This window comes from Leguminivora glycinivorella, chromosome 21 (genome assembly GCF_023078275.1).
Source record: "Leguminivora glycinivorella isolate SPB_JAAS2020 chromosome 21, LegGlyc_1.1, whole genome shotgun sequence".
NCBI lineage: Eukaryota > Metazoa > Arthropoda > Insecta > Lepidoptera > Tortricidae > Leguminivora > Leguminivora glycinivorella.
The window spans coordinates 6,774,762-6,794,844 of NC_062991.1; the positions used below are offsets into that span (position 1 = coordinate 6,774,762).

At 36.6% G+C, this 20,083-nt stretch overlaps 1 protein-coding gene across 1 annotated transcript in view; it reads right to left on the minus strand.

Moving 5' to 3' along the window:
- LOC125237320 (twitchin) overlaps positions 1 to 20,083 on the minus strand; it is a 183,753-nt gene that overhangs the window by 121,094 nt on the left and 42,576 nt on the right. Inside the window, 15 exon segments of the mRNA XM_048144310.1 lie at positions 47 to 206; positions 1,811 to 1,935; positions 2,241 to 2,418; positions 2,520 to 2,644; positions 2,966 to 3,149; positions 3,481 to 3,812; positions 4,117 to 4,331; positions 4,765 to 4,903; positions 7,310 to 7,470; positions 7,784 to 7,889; positions 7,973 to 8,402; positions 8,488 to 8,613; positions 12,184 to 12,320; positions 12,788 to 13,021; positions 13,551 to 13,695. Of these exon segments, the coding sequence (XP_048000267.1) occupies positions 47 to 206; positions 1,811 to 1,935; positions 2,241 to 2,418; positions 2,520 to 2,644; positions 2,966 to 3,149; positions 3,481 to 3,812; positions 4,117 to 4,331; positions 4,765 to 4,903; positions 7,310 to 7,470; positions 7,784 to 7,889; positions 7,973 to 8,402; positions 8,488 to 8,613; positions 12,184 to 12,320; positions 12,788 to 13,021; positions 13,551 to 13,695 (2,797 nt within the window).

Sequence of the window (20,083 nt, forward strand, 5' to 3'; positions counted from 1 at the left end):
GCCGCATGTCAGAGACGTCTTATATAAGAGTAATAATATATCTCACCTAGCACAACAACATCAGCAATGCTCTCGCAAGTGCCAGACGAGTTGGTGAGCACCAGCTTGTACTTTCCACTGTCAAGCCTAGTGGTCTTCCTAACGTTGAGGACCGTGTTCTTCTCGTATTTGTCGACGGTGATGCGGTCACCGTCGTCTTTTATTTCCTAGAATTTAAGTTGGAGATTAGAAGATGGAAGTTGGTGAGGAATTGCGTCTGAATGAAGAAGTGACTGATATGAGTTGATGAAGAGGTCTCTTTGAGTAGTTACTGCTTCTACTCTGTGCCCAATAACTTCATGTAATTCAGAGGGCCTTCCACATTCCACAACCATTGTGAAGGATATAATCGAATATAAAAATAATAATGAATCGGAATAAGGTAGTTGAGTAGATATTACACCTCAAGATTCAAATGAGAAATAGCGGGAATAAGAAGAGGATAAAGTACTTGAGTACGAAGAACTGTGCCATTTTGACGAAGACAATGAAGGAAAGGAGTTCAAATGCAAGTGAGAAGGACCGATAAGAAGGGATATGAAACACCTGGTACGAAGATTTGTGTGAAGTTGATGAAGGTAAGAAAAGGAAGGAATTTAAAGATGGAATTCATGAGGAGGAATTTATTGAAGGTTCAGACACAATTCCTTAATTTGACATTTGTTTAGTGAACATATAATAATATTGTTGGTGTTAAAGTGTGTGTTATATTTGACAATATCAGACAGCACATTGTCCCATTGTCAAAGTCAATAGTGTTATTACATTTATGAAGAAAACGCAAACTTATTTGGTAATAAAAAGACCCAAAAGAGAATTTCCGAGCCTTCTCAAATAAGTTTGTAATGCATTTAAAAATCCTGAAAGTGATTTAAGTAGTTTACTTGTTCAAGAAGTAAATAGTGCTGCTATAAAGTTTGAAAATGCTTATGAAGGCGTTATAGATAACAATAGTAATACTCTAGGTACAGTCCTAGTATATTGGTGAAATTTTGTGTTTCTTCTATAAAACCATTTTATTGTGTGTTATGACATTGAAAGCGAATAACGACATAGATAAGCTGGTACATTGGTTTTCTTAGAAGTGCGTTTAGTCGCGTCCTTCGCGATTTTTATGATATGAATCGTTCAGTTATATTTGATAGCATCCATGGTATCATTTTTAATATTCAGATGTAGCTGATAATCAAAATCATTAACTATAACTGAACGATACAATTCAGTGAAGTGTTCAGGATTTGTGTATCTGTCTGTATTTAGTGTTAGCCACAGTGTGTGTGAAGTATATTAATGTAAAGTAAGTGTTTTAGGACATATAAAATGAGAACATCCAGTTTTTCACCCATCTAACCTTCTCCGTGTACGCCTTGCCACGTTTCTTTGTAGGAACAAATAAACATGTTAATTAAATTGATCTTCAGTAAAATAACTGTCTTTAATGCTATTGTTTTCATTGATTTTTCGTGTGTATGCAAGTACCTAAAGTAGGTAAAATATTTTTCGAGAATTTATATCCAACGCAATTCATTTTCAGGGCAGAACTTAGTTTGGTCGATAATATGTATTTTTGTAAATACTTATTGTTCTACCAAAGGGAGTTTTGCGAACTTGGCAACCCTAAAAATTTTCCCTTGTATTTTTCATTAGGTTCTTTATCAGCTATTTTAATTTAAATCTCTCTTCGAAAAATTAAGTTAATCTGTTTGTAAAGTTTGTCATCAAAGTATGGTTCATCATCAGTAAAAATACTAAAAAGTGTATAGGTATTTACCTCTTCACCCTGCATCCATCTGACCTCCGGTTCAGGTTCACCGCCGTACTTGATGTCGAAGGTGATGACCTGTCCCTTCTTGATGATCATGTTCTGGAGACCCTCTCCAATGATGTAGGGCTTGACTGTAAACAATTTGTATGATAAAGTTTCAATACATATAAAACAGTTAATTGGACCCACCCACATAAATGTAAAGAATAGAATGGAAGAATTGTTACGACATTTTTGATGAGGATACAAATACAAAAGAATGTATCTCTTCAAAAAATCCAGCAAAACCCGAAACAGTTTAACAAATATTTATTAGAAGTCCCATTTAGATTTGATTTATCGTTCTCGACGAAATGTTTCGCTTGACCAGTAATACCAATGAAGTAGGGTTAGTTTTAAGGACGAAAATGTTGTGAAACCTGATTTATACACTCACCGAATCTGCACTTAGCGACAATTGGTTTAGTGGTGTCGCTAGGCTCGCCAGGACCCGCCTTGTTGATAGCGCGCACCCTGAACTCGTAAGTGCCACCTTCTTTCAGCCCGTCTTGTGTGGCTGAGAGGCAGTCACCAGGCACTTCCTTGCCCTTTACCCAGTCCTTGCCGAACTTCTCCTAAAGATTGATAATAAATGAATAGGTCATTCGCATGAAATCAGGACACAGATGACGTATATGGTAAGATTCCGTAAAAGATTTTGCAATTAAAATGTTACCTTGTATTCGATAAGGTAACCAGTGATTGGTGCACCGCCATCGTTGTCGGGCTTCTGCCATTTGAGGTCTGCGTGGTCCTTGTCCCAGTCCGTAAGCTCCACATTCTTGGGCTTCGAAGGTTCATCTGAAATAGACAAACCGATTTAGAAACCATTAAGCGTCTCCTGATTTCATGTGTTATGGGTGCTTCATTCGTGAAAGGTAGGTTGAAGAAATCGATGTTACCTAAGAGCTAATAGGAGTAGATACAGAGATACAACATTGTAAAGGCAGGATCAATTTTGTAATTCTTTGCAAATTTATTCATGTGTACTTCGTAGTACGATTGAAAGTTTTGCAAGGTTCCCAAATACTTAGCTCGTTACGCATTCTCAGCGGTTTTGCCAAATCTGGATCAACCGGACCAAAAGAAGAATTAGAGTATGGTAGTTCTTAGTGTTCTTACCCCAAGGATCCTTGGCGAGAACAGGTTTGCCGAACATGCCCGGCTCTGAGGGGCCGATCTTGTTGACGGCGCGGATCCTGAACTTGTAGGTTTTCTTCGCGACGAGATCCTCGACCTTGAACTTGGTCGGCTGACCGGCGGGCACCTCGCCCACGTTGTCCCAGCCAGCTTTGAGAGACAGGTCCTGAGAATAAAGTTAATTTAGTTTATTTTTCGTACAGAACAGAACAAGAATGGTTATAAGAAAGGTCTAATATTAAAAAAGGTGAGCGGGGTTTGTTTGTCGCGGCGAATCTGAAATGGGACAACTGCTACGTAATACCAGAAGTGATGCCCATACTCAGTAGTGGGCAGTAAAGATGATGACCCCGAAAATATTTAGATACCTACAACGGTTTTAAGATAGCTACTGACAAACATCTCAGCTTAAACTTGTCCAGCCACTAGTATTAATATTATGCCAAAAATATTTTTGAAATGTAATATCTAATGGAAACCAAAATTGAAGAACTCACCTGTCTTTCAATAATGTATTTGACGAGTGGAGCACCACCATCGTCTTCCGGCGCCTTCCAGTTAACCACGCAAGATGTCTGGAACACGTCAGCGACCTCCACATCCTGAGGAGGCGTCGGCACGCTCTGCATGGTAATGTTAACATCCTTGGCATCTTCGCCTTGGGCGTTCGACAATTTGATCTGGTATTTGCCGGATAAGTCTCTCTGTGGCTTCTTAATCTTGAAGAGGACCTTCTCTTGTTCGACCACTGCTTCAACTTCTTTGACGGGCAGTGCTTTGCCATCCTTCCACAGTTTAGCCTCGATGGGCGATACTCGGGTGCCGGTAACTGTAAACAACATCAACCAGTTAGGATTCAGTAGAAGGTATACCAATTATGCTGTAAATCATATAGCTAAGTTGGCGAAAAAGATCAACATCATAATTTGGGTCATGGATCATCTACCAAGCTAAGTAGATAACGACTTGTTTTTTAAACGTCAGATTTTAATGAAATTACGACTCTTACTTCTACGACTACTACTCAGCTTGGCATGACTAATTAATATGCCAGGATTACCAGGTGAATTACGTCCTTACCAGTCAAAAAAAAACTTTGAAATACCTAAAATTTTCATTGAAAATGTACTCACTTTTATAAGGCACCTCGATGACGAAAGGCTGTCCCGCGGGCCCGAAGAACTCCTCCGGGCAGTCGATGGTCGGCTTGGACTCTCCCTTCTTCACAGTCAGCTTGCACGAGGAGCTGAGCTTGCCAGATTCGCAGAGGATCTCGCCGTCATCTTCCATCTCCAGCTTGTTGAAGATAAGCTGGTGTTTTCCGCCGCCCAAGTTCTTGATTTCGATTCTGTGGAGAATGTGGAGTCAGAATTTTGCTGTCTTGCAACTATTTATTTGCTACTAAGGTAAGAGATAAATCTCTTCAACGCTCAAGATTCCAGTTACAAAATGAAATATTTACAAGGGGCGTTATCACGTTAAGGTTATATATAAAATATCTTCCTGAATTATGTTAGAGAGACTTTTGTGACTAAGGTGCGATTTTTGCTCAGCAACATCTTTTGGAGTGTCATATCTCGGATCTGTTGAATTTTTTGACTTTCTACTGTATTAAAATAAACGTTGTAACAAAGTTATTATTTACATTATTTTATCAAAACTCTAGAGGCTCCTTCTTTGCTTGCATAGAAGGCGTATAAACTTGAAAAAGGAATCTTTTGTGATGAATACATAAAATTGGGGAACTCCTGAGACGTTATTACGAATCAGATGGAACTTACCTCTCGTTGGGCACAATGGGCTGTCCATTGAAAGACCACACGGCCTCGGCGGTCTGATCCTGGAGTTCCACCTCCAGGACCACCTTGTCCCTCTCAATTGCTTCGGTGTCCTTCAACTTCTTGTTGAAGCGATTCGAGTCTGCAACACAAAAAAACAAATGTAATGTAGGTATCTGTCCCTTTTTTTGTAGTGAAAATTTTGTTTGATAGCCATAATTATTTTTGGTTGACTTATTCTACACTGGCTTTTATCTGTGCGGAATGCTCCATACCTACAAACTTCCACCTCCCATTTTAGGCAAGTGGAGAGGTAGAAAGAGAGGTATACTCTTGGGTCGACACGTTCGTTTTTCGTCACGTCCCTACGTTTGTCAGATTCTGCTTTCGTCAGCCATTTTTTTATTCTACGGTCAATTTCGTTGTTCATCTTTATCTTAATCCGTCTCGTTCTTTACTCGTCATAATCTTCTTTCGGCATGTTCGCTGTTAAATCTATGTTTTTCGTGTTTTTTCGTAATCTTAGGTCGGTACCAACTTAGAATATGACCAAATACGAAATGACGAAAAACGATTGAGTCGAAATAAGAAAAAGGCCAACAACTCATTATGGTCAAAGACGATAATGACTGCAGACTAAGTTGACGAATGAAGAATGGCTGATGAAAGCAGAATCGGACAAATTTAGGAACGTGACGAAAGACGAAAGTGTCGACCTAAGAGTATACCGAAAGAGATAAAAGTAGCCTATGTCACTCTCCATCCCTTCTAGCTTCACTTAAAAAATCACGTCATTTCGTTACTCCGCTCTGGCCCCAATTTCATATAGGTGACAGGTGCGACAATTGTCACAAAATATTACATATGTAGAATTATTGGTTTCACCACGCTGACAGGTGCGACAATTGTAGAATACAATTGTCACGACTAACCATAGGGATAAATGTATCAAATTTTTAATAGTAGTTGACTCAAATGGCAATAAGTAAATTTATTTAATGGATATTTTTATGTTTATTGGCTGACTATAAATATAAATGCCTTTGTTAACTTCGATAAAACTTATTTAAAACTATTCATTACCTAAATCCTCTCCCACCATTATATAATTTTCTTCGGTAACATTATTTATGTGTATCAAATAGGCATTGGTTATGTGTTAGTATTTTGTTTCAAAAACAATATTGCAGTATGGATATAATAAGAAAGATGACTATCTTAAAATTGATTTCCGACCGCAAATTCGTGTTATTTGATAAATTTGATAACAAATTAACATCCGCAATGAAAGTTAATACTTAAATATAAAGGAATAGCTCAGCGTTTGATTGAAACGGGTGTATGACAAAGAAATAGAAATATCTAAGACATATACCTAACTTGGCACTATACTAAGTATTTAATAAGTTTGAATTATTAATTATTAAGATATATAAAATTTATTTCTTATAAACGTGAATAAAAGAAGAAAAAGTAAAAACATTGACCATTACTACAATAAAAATATACAAATAACAAGTAAAACAAATTAAAACTATTCTAAACTAATAGTTAAAATGCTTAACTAAACTAAAAATATTTGAATTTGGAATTCGGTGTACCTAAATACGAAGGTTAATTTGAGGGTATTTGTACAAAATAATATTAATGATAGCTATTATATTATGTAGTATTTTTTATGATACATAAGTTTAAAAACACAATTTAGTATAATAATACATATAACGCAGAGAAATCTCATAAATATTCCTAAGTACTAATAATGTTACGAAGGGGCCAATAGCGTTTACTAACAGCAACACTCTTAACTAATCATCGGTAGGCTTTATGCCCTTGTAATAAGGTACTAACATTGCTGCCGATGGTACAATGATAAAAATAAATTGAGATATCCGTAGTTTGCTACAAATTTAATTTCATATTTACGTAGCATTATTGAAACTTATATCGATGGCGAAGTAACAGGAACTCCTAAGTACGAAAACCTAAGTAGGTAGGAATTACTGTCACTATCACTAATAGTGTCACTATACTACTCGCATGGGCAGCCATTTTGAACAACGCGTATGTCAACCACAAATTACTACATTTGTCACACAATTCGACACATCTTAATCCTCCTGTCGAAATTCACCGACAATTCTACAAATATGTCGCCTAGAAATAATAATTATTGTTTCACAACATAATTGTAATACATACAATTGTAGCAAAATGCCTGTCATGTTTGTAAGCAATTCTATAGAAAATATTTTATAAAATTGTAATTTGTCACCTGTCATCGACAATTGTCGCTCGACATATGTCACTGACAATTGTAGCCTTTTAGAAACAGGGGCCTCTGTGAAAGACGGACAAACACACTTTTTGGCATTGGCAACCCTAGGTGACCTTTAGATTTTCGGCTCTCTTTAATGGTCGGGCTGCATCCATCGAGTAAAACGCAGCATTCACAATTCTCCTCTATTTGAGGAAGATTCATCCTCCAATTTTCTCCAATATCCTATATTGAATATTTTAAGACAGAAATATATAAAAAAATACTTACAATTGACGATCAGCTCGCACTTGGTCTCATCGGCGTTGCTGGTACACTTGTAGTTGCCAGCGTCCGTGACCTTAGCGTCCTTGATCACCACCTTGCGCTTGCGCCCCTCCTTCACCACCGTGATGCGCTTGTCTGTCTGCAGCGGCTCGTCGTTCTTGAACCTGGTCATTTATTTTATTATTAGAAATTGATACATTGTTGTCGGTTGTTCCCGATGTTTCTGCCCATTTAAAGCCAATATCAAAGGTATTTATGTAGGTACAAGTTGATCATCCAATTCAAATTTCTATTTGTTACATTGTTTAAAGCAAGGCTGAGACATATTTAAGGCAATGGTGTTTATAATTCGGGGAACTATTGGAATCGGAATTTGGAACGATTTTTTAAAGTTCAAACACCACCACCTTACCACCAACTACCTTTATACAATGACGTTTGTTTTGGTTTCACTATGTCATAATATTTTCTACTTACCATTGTACTTCACCACCAGCATCGTCAAGTTCACAAAGCAGAGTGATGGTGTCTTTTTCAACGGCCTGCTGCGACTTCAGTACCTTAGTGAATTTGTAAGGATACTCTGTAAAAAGAAAGTAATTTTAGTATAATTCTACATTTTTAAGATACCTGCTAATGGGAATTTTATTTCAGTTTCATACTAACCTACAATCTTCACATCGCATTCAGTCTTGTCAGGCTGCTTTTCAAGCTTACAGGTATATTTGCCAGCGTCTTCGAACTTAGAGTTCCTAATGGTCAGCCTGCACACGCCAGACAAGTCTTTGGAGATCTGGTACTCTTCGCCATCTTCCAGCTTCTTGTCTCCCTTCCACCAGGAGACGATGGCGAGACTGCTGGACACGGCACACTCGAGTGTGGTCTCGTGCGCCGTGTAGCCGCTGATGGTCTTCTTCAGATTCTTGGTGAAGGAATATGTCGGGTCTGGTTCCTCAACTTGGAGGAACGCAGTGCAGGTGATGCCACCAATTTCAACCGTTATTTTACCCGTGTCCTCTACTTTAGGAGTCATGATGATCAGTTTGTACGAGTCTTGCTCGTTGGTCATCTTATATTTGGAGCCAGCGAACAGTTCCTATTTCAACCAAAAATATTGAGATTAGATCATTTTCAAAACGTAAATATATATTTGAAACACATGAAGACATGAAAATACTTACATCTTTACGGAAGAACCACTTCGGTTTAGCATTAGGCTTGGAGAAGATAGCTTCGAAGACCACTTTCTTATCCTTGCCCTCCTTAGCGAATTGATCGACGAGGGGCTTCAAGAACGACTCTTGTTTCTGGAAAACAACCCCGAATACAATTAACAGAGATACTATTAAATATTTGAATCGGTGCAATTACAAAGAAAAACGGTGCTATTCATACATGATGCAATAAGTGCTGACCATATAAATTCTCAGTCGCACATCTCCTAACTTGCACTCAAATGGCACAGTAACTCAAATGCAAGTAAATTCAATAAAACATTTGAAACCATTTTCCGTTACTGAGGCGTTAGAATCGTCAGCCATTCTTTCGTCGTCATTCACATAATTTTAGAACTCCATGCTATTGTACAAATTTTGATTCCCATTTTTCTTAATATAAGTGCTATGGTGAACGTTCTTGAAGATATTGACAACCTAATAATAGAAGAATAAATTATTGCTGTACAAAAATGATGAATTTTGAACCTGATCTGGTGAAAATACCATTTGATTTGTAAATATGAAAAATATTTTTATTGAATGCATCATTTTTGAGAACTATCCTAAAACATCGATCACTGTGCATATATCGAACATCCTGTGCATGTGCTGCTAGAATATTGACGAAGGAGTGCGCAAGAGTTCATCAGAGGAAGATAGAAGTAGACACTTCTATAGTGGTGCTTTCTAGAGACTGTCTAAAGTGTTCGTCGTGTCCAGGCTAGTCTTCAAATTTTCCTTACACTAATATGATTTTTTTAGATGTTAAGTTCTTTTTTAAAGAAGTTTTTCTAGTTCCGTCGTCAGAAATAGAAAAATTTTCAAAATCTGTCCATGAAGTTGTAAAATCTCATATTAATGCAAGGTACTGACAAGTCCTGGAGCGAATAGTTGGTGACACATATTGTGCGCGACAGCTAGATTCTGTGAAACAGCAAGATGCATGTGTCGTCTACATCGACGGAGTTTCTGTGCCAAACCTCGTCTTTTTTGAACGAGTGCAGCACCGGCCAGTCGGGGATCAGTTCCGCCAGTGACGGTCTTCTATTATGGGATCTCTATAAAATATCCAGCGTCCTTAGTAACTTACTTCATCTTAATTCTTTAACCTAACCTCAATATGACACCATAGGTACACTGTAAGAAGGGAATATGACATCCAAGAATTTTCTACAGGTTATTTCCTAGTAAAAACCCACATTATCCATTATTAGGTAAATGTGTTAATTAAAATCGTGTACTAAATTATATAACAAACGATACTTCTTCAACAGTACGTAATTAACACATGGAATTATTGAAAACCCAACATCTGCAAACACCGGATGCATCAGCTGTAATTAATAATGAAAGTGAAGATATAAATTTTAATAATAATGACGTGACAGAAGCTCCTCAATCCGACGGCAAAGATAAACCTGTAAATATAACTGACGACAATCCCACAGTTGTGACAATAACAAAATTCATTCCACTTACAAATCTCCATAAAGTAAAAGAAAAAACGTGAAGTGGTGATACAAAAACCTTGTGCAAGTTATTTTAAAATCAAGTTTATGCATTGTTTATTTAGATCGCTCACAAGAGACAGTCTCCAACCTTCAATTTAAAATTGGCGCTAGACTAAATTTAAAGTGACAACCAGATTTATAAATAATTTGATGCGTAAATGGATGTGTTGATTAATGCCACATACCAAAACCAATTAGTATTCAATATATAAATAACATTGAAGACTATGACTTGGACGACAATTTTAGTTTAGTAATTTTATCAATCGTGTTTAATTCATTCATTTAAAAGAGTATTTCCAGCCTTTTGAAATTTAGTATCTCTGCAAAATTTTGCTATTTAACAGATTATGATGCTAATTTGGCATAATTTGTGTGGAGTGTGGTAATGTTGTATTTATGTGGATGTGTGTTTTTGTTAATGTGTATATTTCAAAAACCTGGATAATCTCTATAATTTTAAGTCTTTATTTATTTTCCTTTTTAGTCGAACCTTTACTTTCACAGCCTCCATCAATTTGGGCCAATCGGGTATCATTTCTTGGAGAGACATACGTCTCCTTATATCAAATATACCCTATAATCATAATATTTAGTTACTAATCGTGTACTGACGAGATGGGGATGATCAAAAGCTGCATTAAATAGTGAAAGCATCATTACTTATGGATGTGGGTTCGTGAACTTAAATATTAGTATCATCATTTTATTTAGCTTTTTATTATTATAATTTTATAAGTAATATACTAACTTTGCCAAATATTTTTCTTATCAACCACCCGGCCATTATTATAAACATGTAACCATCTGCGTATGGAAAAGATTGGAATCCACGTAACATTTGGTAAACATACAGTAAACACTCCGGAAATTGACAATGTCAAATTTGATAAGAGACCATAGATTATTGTTTTAAATTTTTACGAGCCAAAACGAGAAAAAGTATTTAATGTTAAGTCGGATTTGAAAACATGTCTCGTTTTTGATAGAACGGCGCAGAAAGAGTAGAGACGTTAAATTTATGAGAATTGATAGTTTCTACGGCTCTTCTCTTACCGCACAGACTCTATAATTACTTATAAGAGTAAGAATCAAAAAGAAAGAACAATTTAAACAATTTGGTGTGACAAATTTTGGCGGAGCTCTAAAAATTTATGGAATGGACCAGTCGCAACTTGTACTAAATATGCCCCAAAAATAATTGATTTGTCGAATTTAGTCACATGAATATTGAGTTAATGAGATTAGGATCTAAATGGAAAGTCGTGTTTCGAAAGACTGCAGACATGACAAATGGAATGAACCATGAGAATAAATTCTAGAATACCGATGACCTTAAACCAAGACCAGTTGGAAGAGTTCTTGCGTCTGTCAGCGGGGAATTTATAAATCTCAACGCCTTCGGAAATGACGTATATGAAGCCGTCCTCTTCGTAATACCCGGTCTCTAGGCCCTGGGACCAAAGACGAGACGAAAAATGATGCATACGATGTTGTACAGAGTTAAACTCTAGTGTTTGTCATTAGGATGATGGTTTACTGACCGTTAGGTTGCTTGTCTACTAATAAATCTACATGAAACTACAATACTATGAAAGTGTGTTGTATTTTATACGGACTTAAATTAGAATTAGTCCAAAAGTTGGGATCCACTTTACCCATATTTTAATTTTAACATTTAGATTGTTAGGTTTAAGTTAAAATTAGTGATATTAACATCAAAATGTGCACATTAACTAGATTTTACAAAGTTAAAATGTGTTTTAGTAACGTATACTTTGGATTAAACGCTGATTGAAAATTAAATAGGGTAACGAGGTATAGGTATTGAGTGTATTTCAACTTTTGGATTATCATTTAGATCCACAATGTAAAACAATCCACAAATAAGTATGAATCGTTGCCTCTCTTGAACCTGATGGAGCTGCTATTATTTCACATTTACTTAGAGGTAAATTAGTAGTAAGACGATGTACAGAAATCCATACCATATTTTCACCTAAGATCTCTGAATCGTCTTACTCGTCATACGTTGCTTTTCGTTTTATTTTTTATATCACCACTCATATATTTCAAAAACATTTTAACTCAACTTAAACCTAAAAAACTACATTTTGTTAAAACTATTTACATTAGACACAAAAATTACCTTTTCGACTTTCTTGAGTGCCGGCACTGGTTTTTCAACCTCCTTGAGGTCTCCCCAATCTGGGTCGCCGTCCGGTTTACCCCATTTGGCGTACTTCCTCTTCTTGAGCATGGCACGGAAGTCCATGCCACTGGCGTCTAAAAATAACAAATATGTTGCAAAGACTCCAAGCTTTCGAAAAAAAAAACCGCAAATTTTTCACTAGAGAAGGCGTGAAATTCAAATGTTCTATGGGACGATTTACCGTCGCGTCTTCGAAACGGATTCACATACTTTTGTTATATCTAGATATGATAAAGAAGTTGGCTATAGTGGCGAGTAATAACTTGAGGGTAGTTGTAAAACAAAAAAAATGACATTTCTCTTCATCAATATTTAAATCAACCTTTTTACAAAAACCTGTGAACGTTACGCAAATCCTTCATGTTCAGAAAAGAGTTTGTATATCATCAATTGCAATCCCTACGTCTAGTTATGTCAGTGTCTGTCAACATGACTTTACACCACTTGCTAAGCAATGCTTTTTCTCTTGAATCAAATTTTGCTTCTACTTTCTCTCAAATAACTTTAATGAGGTTTTCCTGTGAAGTTATGTTAACTTTACCTGATACGTAAAGCTGCATCTCAGCGGAATCCTCTCCATGGATGTTGCTGACGACGATCTTGTATTTGCCCTCATCGTTGGGCTTGACCTTGCGCATGCACAGGGTGATGAGCCCGTTCTCGTCGGTGACGAACTTGAAGCGACCGCCCTCGATGAGCTCGGTCACTCCCTTGTAGAACTTGAAGGTTGGTGCTGGGTTACCCTCCACTTGCACGGTCAGGTAGCCGGTTTGATCTGTCATTGAAATCAGGTTGCTGTAAATCTGCTGATAGTGGATTTTTAACGATAGTTTTAAAATTGAAGGCCTCATAACTGTATCTAAATAAGGTTCTTGATCGAAAATTTAGATGTGAATCGCTATATGTATTTTGTCCAGTGGGCGATAAAGGGCTGACATGATGATGATGATATTTTGTCCACCACCACTAAACATGAGAAAGCGTATTTCTTAAGTTACTGCTGGATTTCTATTTCAATATAAGTATCGTACTTTGCATGATTTTGTAAGAGTAAGTAATTAACTGAAACCCTTAGTCTCAGAAATTACAATCGTTAAGGAATCTTGAATATAAATCTTTTTGCCAAGGCAGCTCATGTTTGCATTTTGCGATCTTTCATCAAAATACGTATATCAGTTATTTTGTCTCAAGATTTTTTAAGAAAGCATTGTATTGTGCGTCTTTGAACTTACAAGTCGACATGATTACTTAAGTATATCGTTGTGTGATTCTACTCTAAATTTATTTTTTAAACTCTTCTTTACCTTCAACAGCAGAGTAGCTCTCCTGCACATCAACGATGACTGGCGGACCCTCATCTCCCTTCGGCTTCAGGGGCACCGAGGGCTTGTTGATCAAGTCTTCCAACTCCTGGATGGACGGGCGGCGCGTGTCGGCTGACTTTCGCCGCTACATCCAGAGGTAAGGTCAGTACCGGATTACGTTTGGTGTGAGAGGATTAGTTACTGTGTCTTTTGTTAAGGTCCATCTCTAACTCTGATTTCACGGTGTAGGTGTTACTTCAGACGTGATATATTTTGTTGGAAATTTGGTCGAAGTATGGTAACATTAGCACACGTCGCACACTGTGCAGAGTTTGCTTGGTCTCTTAGGTGTCTAAAAACTCCTAAAATCCCACATATTACCAGTTGACCGGGTGATATTTGCATGTCAATTTTATTATTCCTCAAAAGTGACAGTACTGGACAACGGGCATACTAGTAATCCGTGGGTATTTAAAACTGAACCTAATAAATCTTTCTTTCTTTCTCAGCATAATTTAATAATAAAATGCGAGGACCTTTACAAAAGACAGTAAGTTAATTACATATTGTAATTTAATTAAGATTGAGTATCTTAAATTATTCGACATAATTTTGTTCTTATTAGTCGTAATACTCAAAATGTTAACTTTAGTGACAATGCTTAAGGTCATCGAAATAATATTATCATTTATTAGATCGTCTAAGTATGTAGGTATGTTTTCATAATCATAAATCATAATAAATTGTTGCTAAGTATAGTATATTAAGTAAATTTTACTGGGATAAAGATGAAAATACCCGCGTAGGGTCAGCAAATTGTTTGTAGACCTAATTATCTATGCTTTGCTTACTTTTGGAATAAGCTCGATTTCTCTCAAATATTTCAATGCGCTTAGCGCACTTTACGAAAGGTACCATGGCTTTTTAATAAATCATGTTGACCCTAAATTTTCCATTGCCATTCTTCATACTATCACTATCAGATATATCTTAGAGGCCAAGGCTCTCGCAAATATCTGACCACACGTATTTTCAAGCCATCAAAGCATTTTCACATTATCCCATCCGATATCGGATGTAGGACCGATAGCCTGTATATCAAAGGCGCCATTTTTGAGATTTGCCTTTAACATCCTTCCTACATCCGATATCCGATCGGATAATGTGAAAACGCACTTACAGTACATGTTTAGATATTTTTGAGCACCTAAACAGCTCCGATATATTTGCCTACAGTACAATGCACTAAGAAGTAGTAATTCACTTCGCGTCCTAATCCAACCTAAATCTATCATAGCTAGATAATCAGAGCGTTATTAATTTACCGACTTGAAAAATGATATCTGAAACACGCATTAGTTACTGTTATGAGGTTATGACAGTTGCATCGCATCCAAGCCACAAAGACTGGACTTCCTGACAAATGTGCCACAAGTGTGGGCTGTAATAGTTACTAGATAATATTACAGGGAAATATGTGGCGTTGAAAGAAGATGAAGGTATTCTCAAGACTTATCTAGTTATCTCTAGCTGGAAAACCGTGTTATTTGTTTGACGGCTTCCGATATTTGTATGCTGTTACAACTTGCATAAAAGTGACACAATCGTAGTTTCGTCCCTTTTATTAAATTTTGGTATGAGAGACGAAATTACAATGTTAAATTCTTCTCTTTTTCGTCAGAATGTACATACATTATGATCACGGGTAACCCGTCAGTTCCACGTGAAACTAATGGACAATAATTCAAAACTATAAAGGTATTTATAAAGATCTACCTATGTCCCATTTATCAGACAGAGCTCATCATCTATCAAAACTATATATTATATTTATCAAGACTATATCTTCAGACGTGATATATTTTGTCGGAATATTGGATACGGCCCATTCCACAGAGTTAGAAGTTGCAAATTACAAACGGAAGCCCTTTTTCAACTTGTCATATTGGAAAGAGACCCACTTGTCCCCTGTAGATTTGTAAAATGGAACGAGTATTCTACGTTAATAATGTTTTACGAGTATATCAAAGACTGTACACGGAATATGATCAAATTTCGCTTAAATGAAAAGCGTTTGCTTATGGTCCTAGCTATTGCTTTAGTTTTAAAATGTACTCTACAGTCAAGACGCAAGGTTTTAGATTTAGCCATGAGAGCCAGTAGATTTAGGTGCCTAAATATTATTGTAACGTAAAATGTCGTGTAGATATTTCATCACTTTACCCGTATAGATATTTAATTATAACGTAACTGTATCTAGTTCTGTTAGTCTGCAAAACATTTAAGACTAGGTACTTATTTAAGTTCAGGCTTAGATTTTTACTAAATTTATTATTGCAAACTAAAGTTGAGCGGATTTCGCAACCAACCGTATAGGCACAAGTAAATATTATAAGAAAAATATCTAGCTTCACCCATTTGGCATGTTTATTTGATATCTCTGTTGTCAACCGATTAAGAACCCCAACAAATGGTAGTTCTCAGTCACAAGCCGGCGACACTGGCGACAGTTCTAAAATATCTCATAAATACAAACCGCTTGTAAAATATCGCAAGTGTCACCATATTTCACGGATTGGAGACATTCCATCTGTTTCTGAATGAGATTTACGTGTGTAAATGTATGAAAAATGTTATTTTGAGGTCAGACATAAAGATGTCTAAGATGACAAGAAAATTTTAGATATAAATTATTTACTTCAATCATAGATACGATTTATGAATATAATTTCGTTGCAATTGACGTGTTGCAAAACAGCTGAGAGAGATCTAGAAATACTTATCAAAACTTTAATTCAACTTTTAGAGTATTCTAGTTTTGGGAATTTATAGATAACCGTAATCTAAGATACCTACTTAATCAGTGCAATTTTTGCAGTCAGAGTATAGAAATTTTCTTCTTAAAATAGCTTTATACTTATGGCTCTGTTTTCTATTGATATTTTTCCATTTAGGTACCTGTTGAATTGGCATAAAAAAGATAGCCAGTAATGGGTAGGTGAGGTGTTATAATGTACCAATAAAGAACCTGTAAAAACCAGTAGACAGATAAGTAACTGTTAGAAAATCTAAGAATTTTTCATGTATTTTATATACTGAAAATTGCTTGGTAAAAAATATTGATTTATATTTCGATGACCTTCTTTATCTCAGTACAAGTGCACCTTCCAAATTTTTTCGTGATTGAACATTTCTTTTAATTTTTCATGCCAAAAAATAAAATAAAATGTAACAAAAAAATACAAAAATGCCTGTTTGAAATATAACCGTAAGAATAGATTATTGTTTACTTTTGTATTTTTTTGTAACATTTTATTTTATGCTAAAAAAAGGCTGGAATGTATGTCTTCTAAAAAGTGTATTCTTCAAAAAATTAAGAAGCGACACTTCTTTGACCACGGGACATAAAAAATAATTAAAAAAATGTACTTACCTCTCCATCTTTTGGCGGAGCGAGTTTTTTCGCTACCGCTGCCATGTTAGTAACAAATAATCACACTATGCCACAAAATAACTAAAAATATATGCCATAAATAGTTTCTTTAAATCACAGTTTATATCACAGCTCCATCATTCATACATTTCCACTAAAATAAACTTAAAAATAATCTTTTTCTATTTTTCCAACCACACTGGAGTCTATCCATTTCTTTTTTTATTTAAATGCCTTACTTTCTTTATTTAATGTGTTACACCCTGTGTTTGTATTATTTATTTCGTTTTTGGATTTTCGAATGGGGACAGTTCGTTAGTATCGATCTAAAAATGGGCGCGAATGTCAAAAGACTGAAGTTAGGGTCGCGCAAACTGGCAAGGGGGTCGCGCGGGGCGCGGCGAGGCGGGGCACCGGGGACTTCTATTTGTGCATCAGCACAAATCACCAGACCAATTCAATTAATTATCAGATTAAGGTGAGATCCGTGTAGCGCGCTCTTGGTTGTCGTTGCTAATTTATGTGAGAAGTTGTCGTCGGCCGTTTCTCGCTGTTTCGTTTGGAACTTGGTATAGGAAGTCAGCAGCTGCTGTCGTCGAGTCCTGCGCCGGCGGATATCACCGATTTTCAGAGACGAGTCGAATTGAACTGATCGTTGCCCTTCGCGGCTCATATATGCGATAAGCACTATTGACAAGACCGATGGTCGTGGTCAGAATGTGTTGTGGGAAGAGCGTCCTTTGTCGCGATAAATTAGCGTATTGAAGGGTTGCGCAAAGTAGATTGATTGGCAGGCTGATATAAATATTAGTCAAACGGTTGTCATCGCTGGCAAAGTGCGCGCGCTGACCATTCTTGCCGAGGCGACAAATTTGGAGATCATTCAATAATATGTCTAACTACTAGGTAAGTAAACCTAGTGTTTCAGAATTTTTTAAAGAATCATGGCCAGCATTAGCGTCTCCGACTGGAACTTGGCTATTCATTCAACTCCTATGTCAAGCAGCCAATGGTGGTCCCTATGGCAGTTGTCGCAAAACATACCGATTGAAAAAAAAACACATTGATTTTTTTACAACTATTTATAACATTGAAGTAATCAAAACCCTATACAAATTGGTTCATTCAATATTTTTATCGAACCTGCACAAAAGTTTGTAGGAACTGCCATCTTGTAAAAACCATCACTGACGCGTCAGGTCAGGTACTTATATATCATCGGATTAATTGGTCAGCCAGATTTCCAAGTAAATAAAAAAGTACAACCTCCGTTGAGAATCTGAGATGCCCATTATTTTATAAAATGTTGAGCAATTAAATTCCCGTGTATGACAATAGGCATGAGCGCTACGTGCATCTTTGACTCATTATCGAAGTACATCCGATTGATAAACACGCCGCCAATCAAACTACAACATAAAAAATTCTCAGAATGCTTCACCCACCTGCTGAGGGCAAGATTAATGAGGAATCAATAGCCAATGGCGTTAGCTTGCCAGGCCCGTAGGCAAGTGGCTAATCATTCACGAAACGATGCTATAACCTGTAGTAATGAAGAGTGAGAGACATACAGCGTTTTGTTGTAGCGATGGAGCAATGACCTTGGTTACGCCGGCAGCGCCCACACAGTTCTGTGCTCGCGCGCTGCGCGGCTGCCCACGCGCAGGTATTCATGCCATTTCCACCATTGCCTGTCCATCATTGTTCTTTTGTCGCTTCTATTGTTGATATCATTGTTTGGTCCAAATTTAGCATGCGGTAATTATAGAGATGAAAAAGTATCCCTTATTTCCGGCTACCGTCCATCAGTTGTTTTATTTTTAATATCCGTCGCTCCATTTAATATAAATAAATATTGCAGCATGTTTTTTTTTATTTATATTTTGAGGATTACTTACACCAAAAGGAACATTTTCGGGCATTTTAAGTTTGTAGTTTTTTGTTTTTGTCAAATTTTAATAAGATTTGGTGAATTGATTATTTTGTCCAACGTAAACCCAATTTCACTGTACATATTGCAAAATCTTCCACTGAATTTTGAAAACGCATGAAAGTGTACTAGTAGGTCCAAATTAATTATGTCCCAAAACTGTAATTTTGTATTTTGCCCCTACCAGAACACACAAAAACGATTAGTCTTATATGTTTTTAATTCCTTTAATATTAAGCTGAAATTATTCATTCCTAGTCCTTGTGAATTTTCACTTGAAATCCCATAAACCAGGACAATAATTGATTATTTTAATAATTGGCACATTGTGTCATTAAACACCTCATTAAATCTTTAACCTGATGGTTTTATTGCCGATCATAACAGTAATGGCACGTTCGCGTTAGTGTTTAATTTGACAGATTTACAACAGCGTATTATAGTTAAATTTATATGACCTGACCCAAATTAACTCTGAACATAAGGGATCACCTTAATCTCATCTAGTTTGACATTTATTTTAATCCTTTATAAGGTAGAAGAATATTCAAAATTAGATAGCTTTGAATTCCACCATTTTGTCAAATAAAGTTTTTATCTTGGTGGTGAATATGCTCCTTGACCTATTAACACCTTGGTAGACACTAAACGCTTATAAGCGTAATCACATTGTTCTTTCTATTATGTCTGGAGTAGTTTCCGCCAACCGTTTAAAGTTGTACTAGCCACACATTTGTACATGTTGGTTTAAATTTTCAATTTCACGTCAACATCAATCACAATCGATTCGATATTGTTTTGGACGTGTCCTTAATTCGGATAATTCGACAGGGCGTGTCAGCTGATTTGGAAGACGTACATCATCTCAGCAACAGTGTTCTCGCCATAAATCAGCGAGCTGGCAGCGCAGCAGTAAGGGGTGAGAACGTCTCAAGAGCTCGCTCTTGGCCTAATACGCGTTCATATTTAGAAGAATGGTGATCAATCATAAGTGCTATCTGGCTTCTGCTGCTTCATTAGGATGCTGGCGTCACCGTCCCTCGACAGGTGCGTTTGCTGAATTATCGTTCACCATTATTGTTTTTGCTGAGAGGTTGCATGCCTTGGCTAATGGTTTGAACATGTGTCGTTTATATTTGTCTGTTTTTGGCTATTCTCTAAATATGCCTA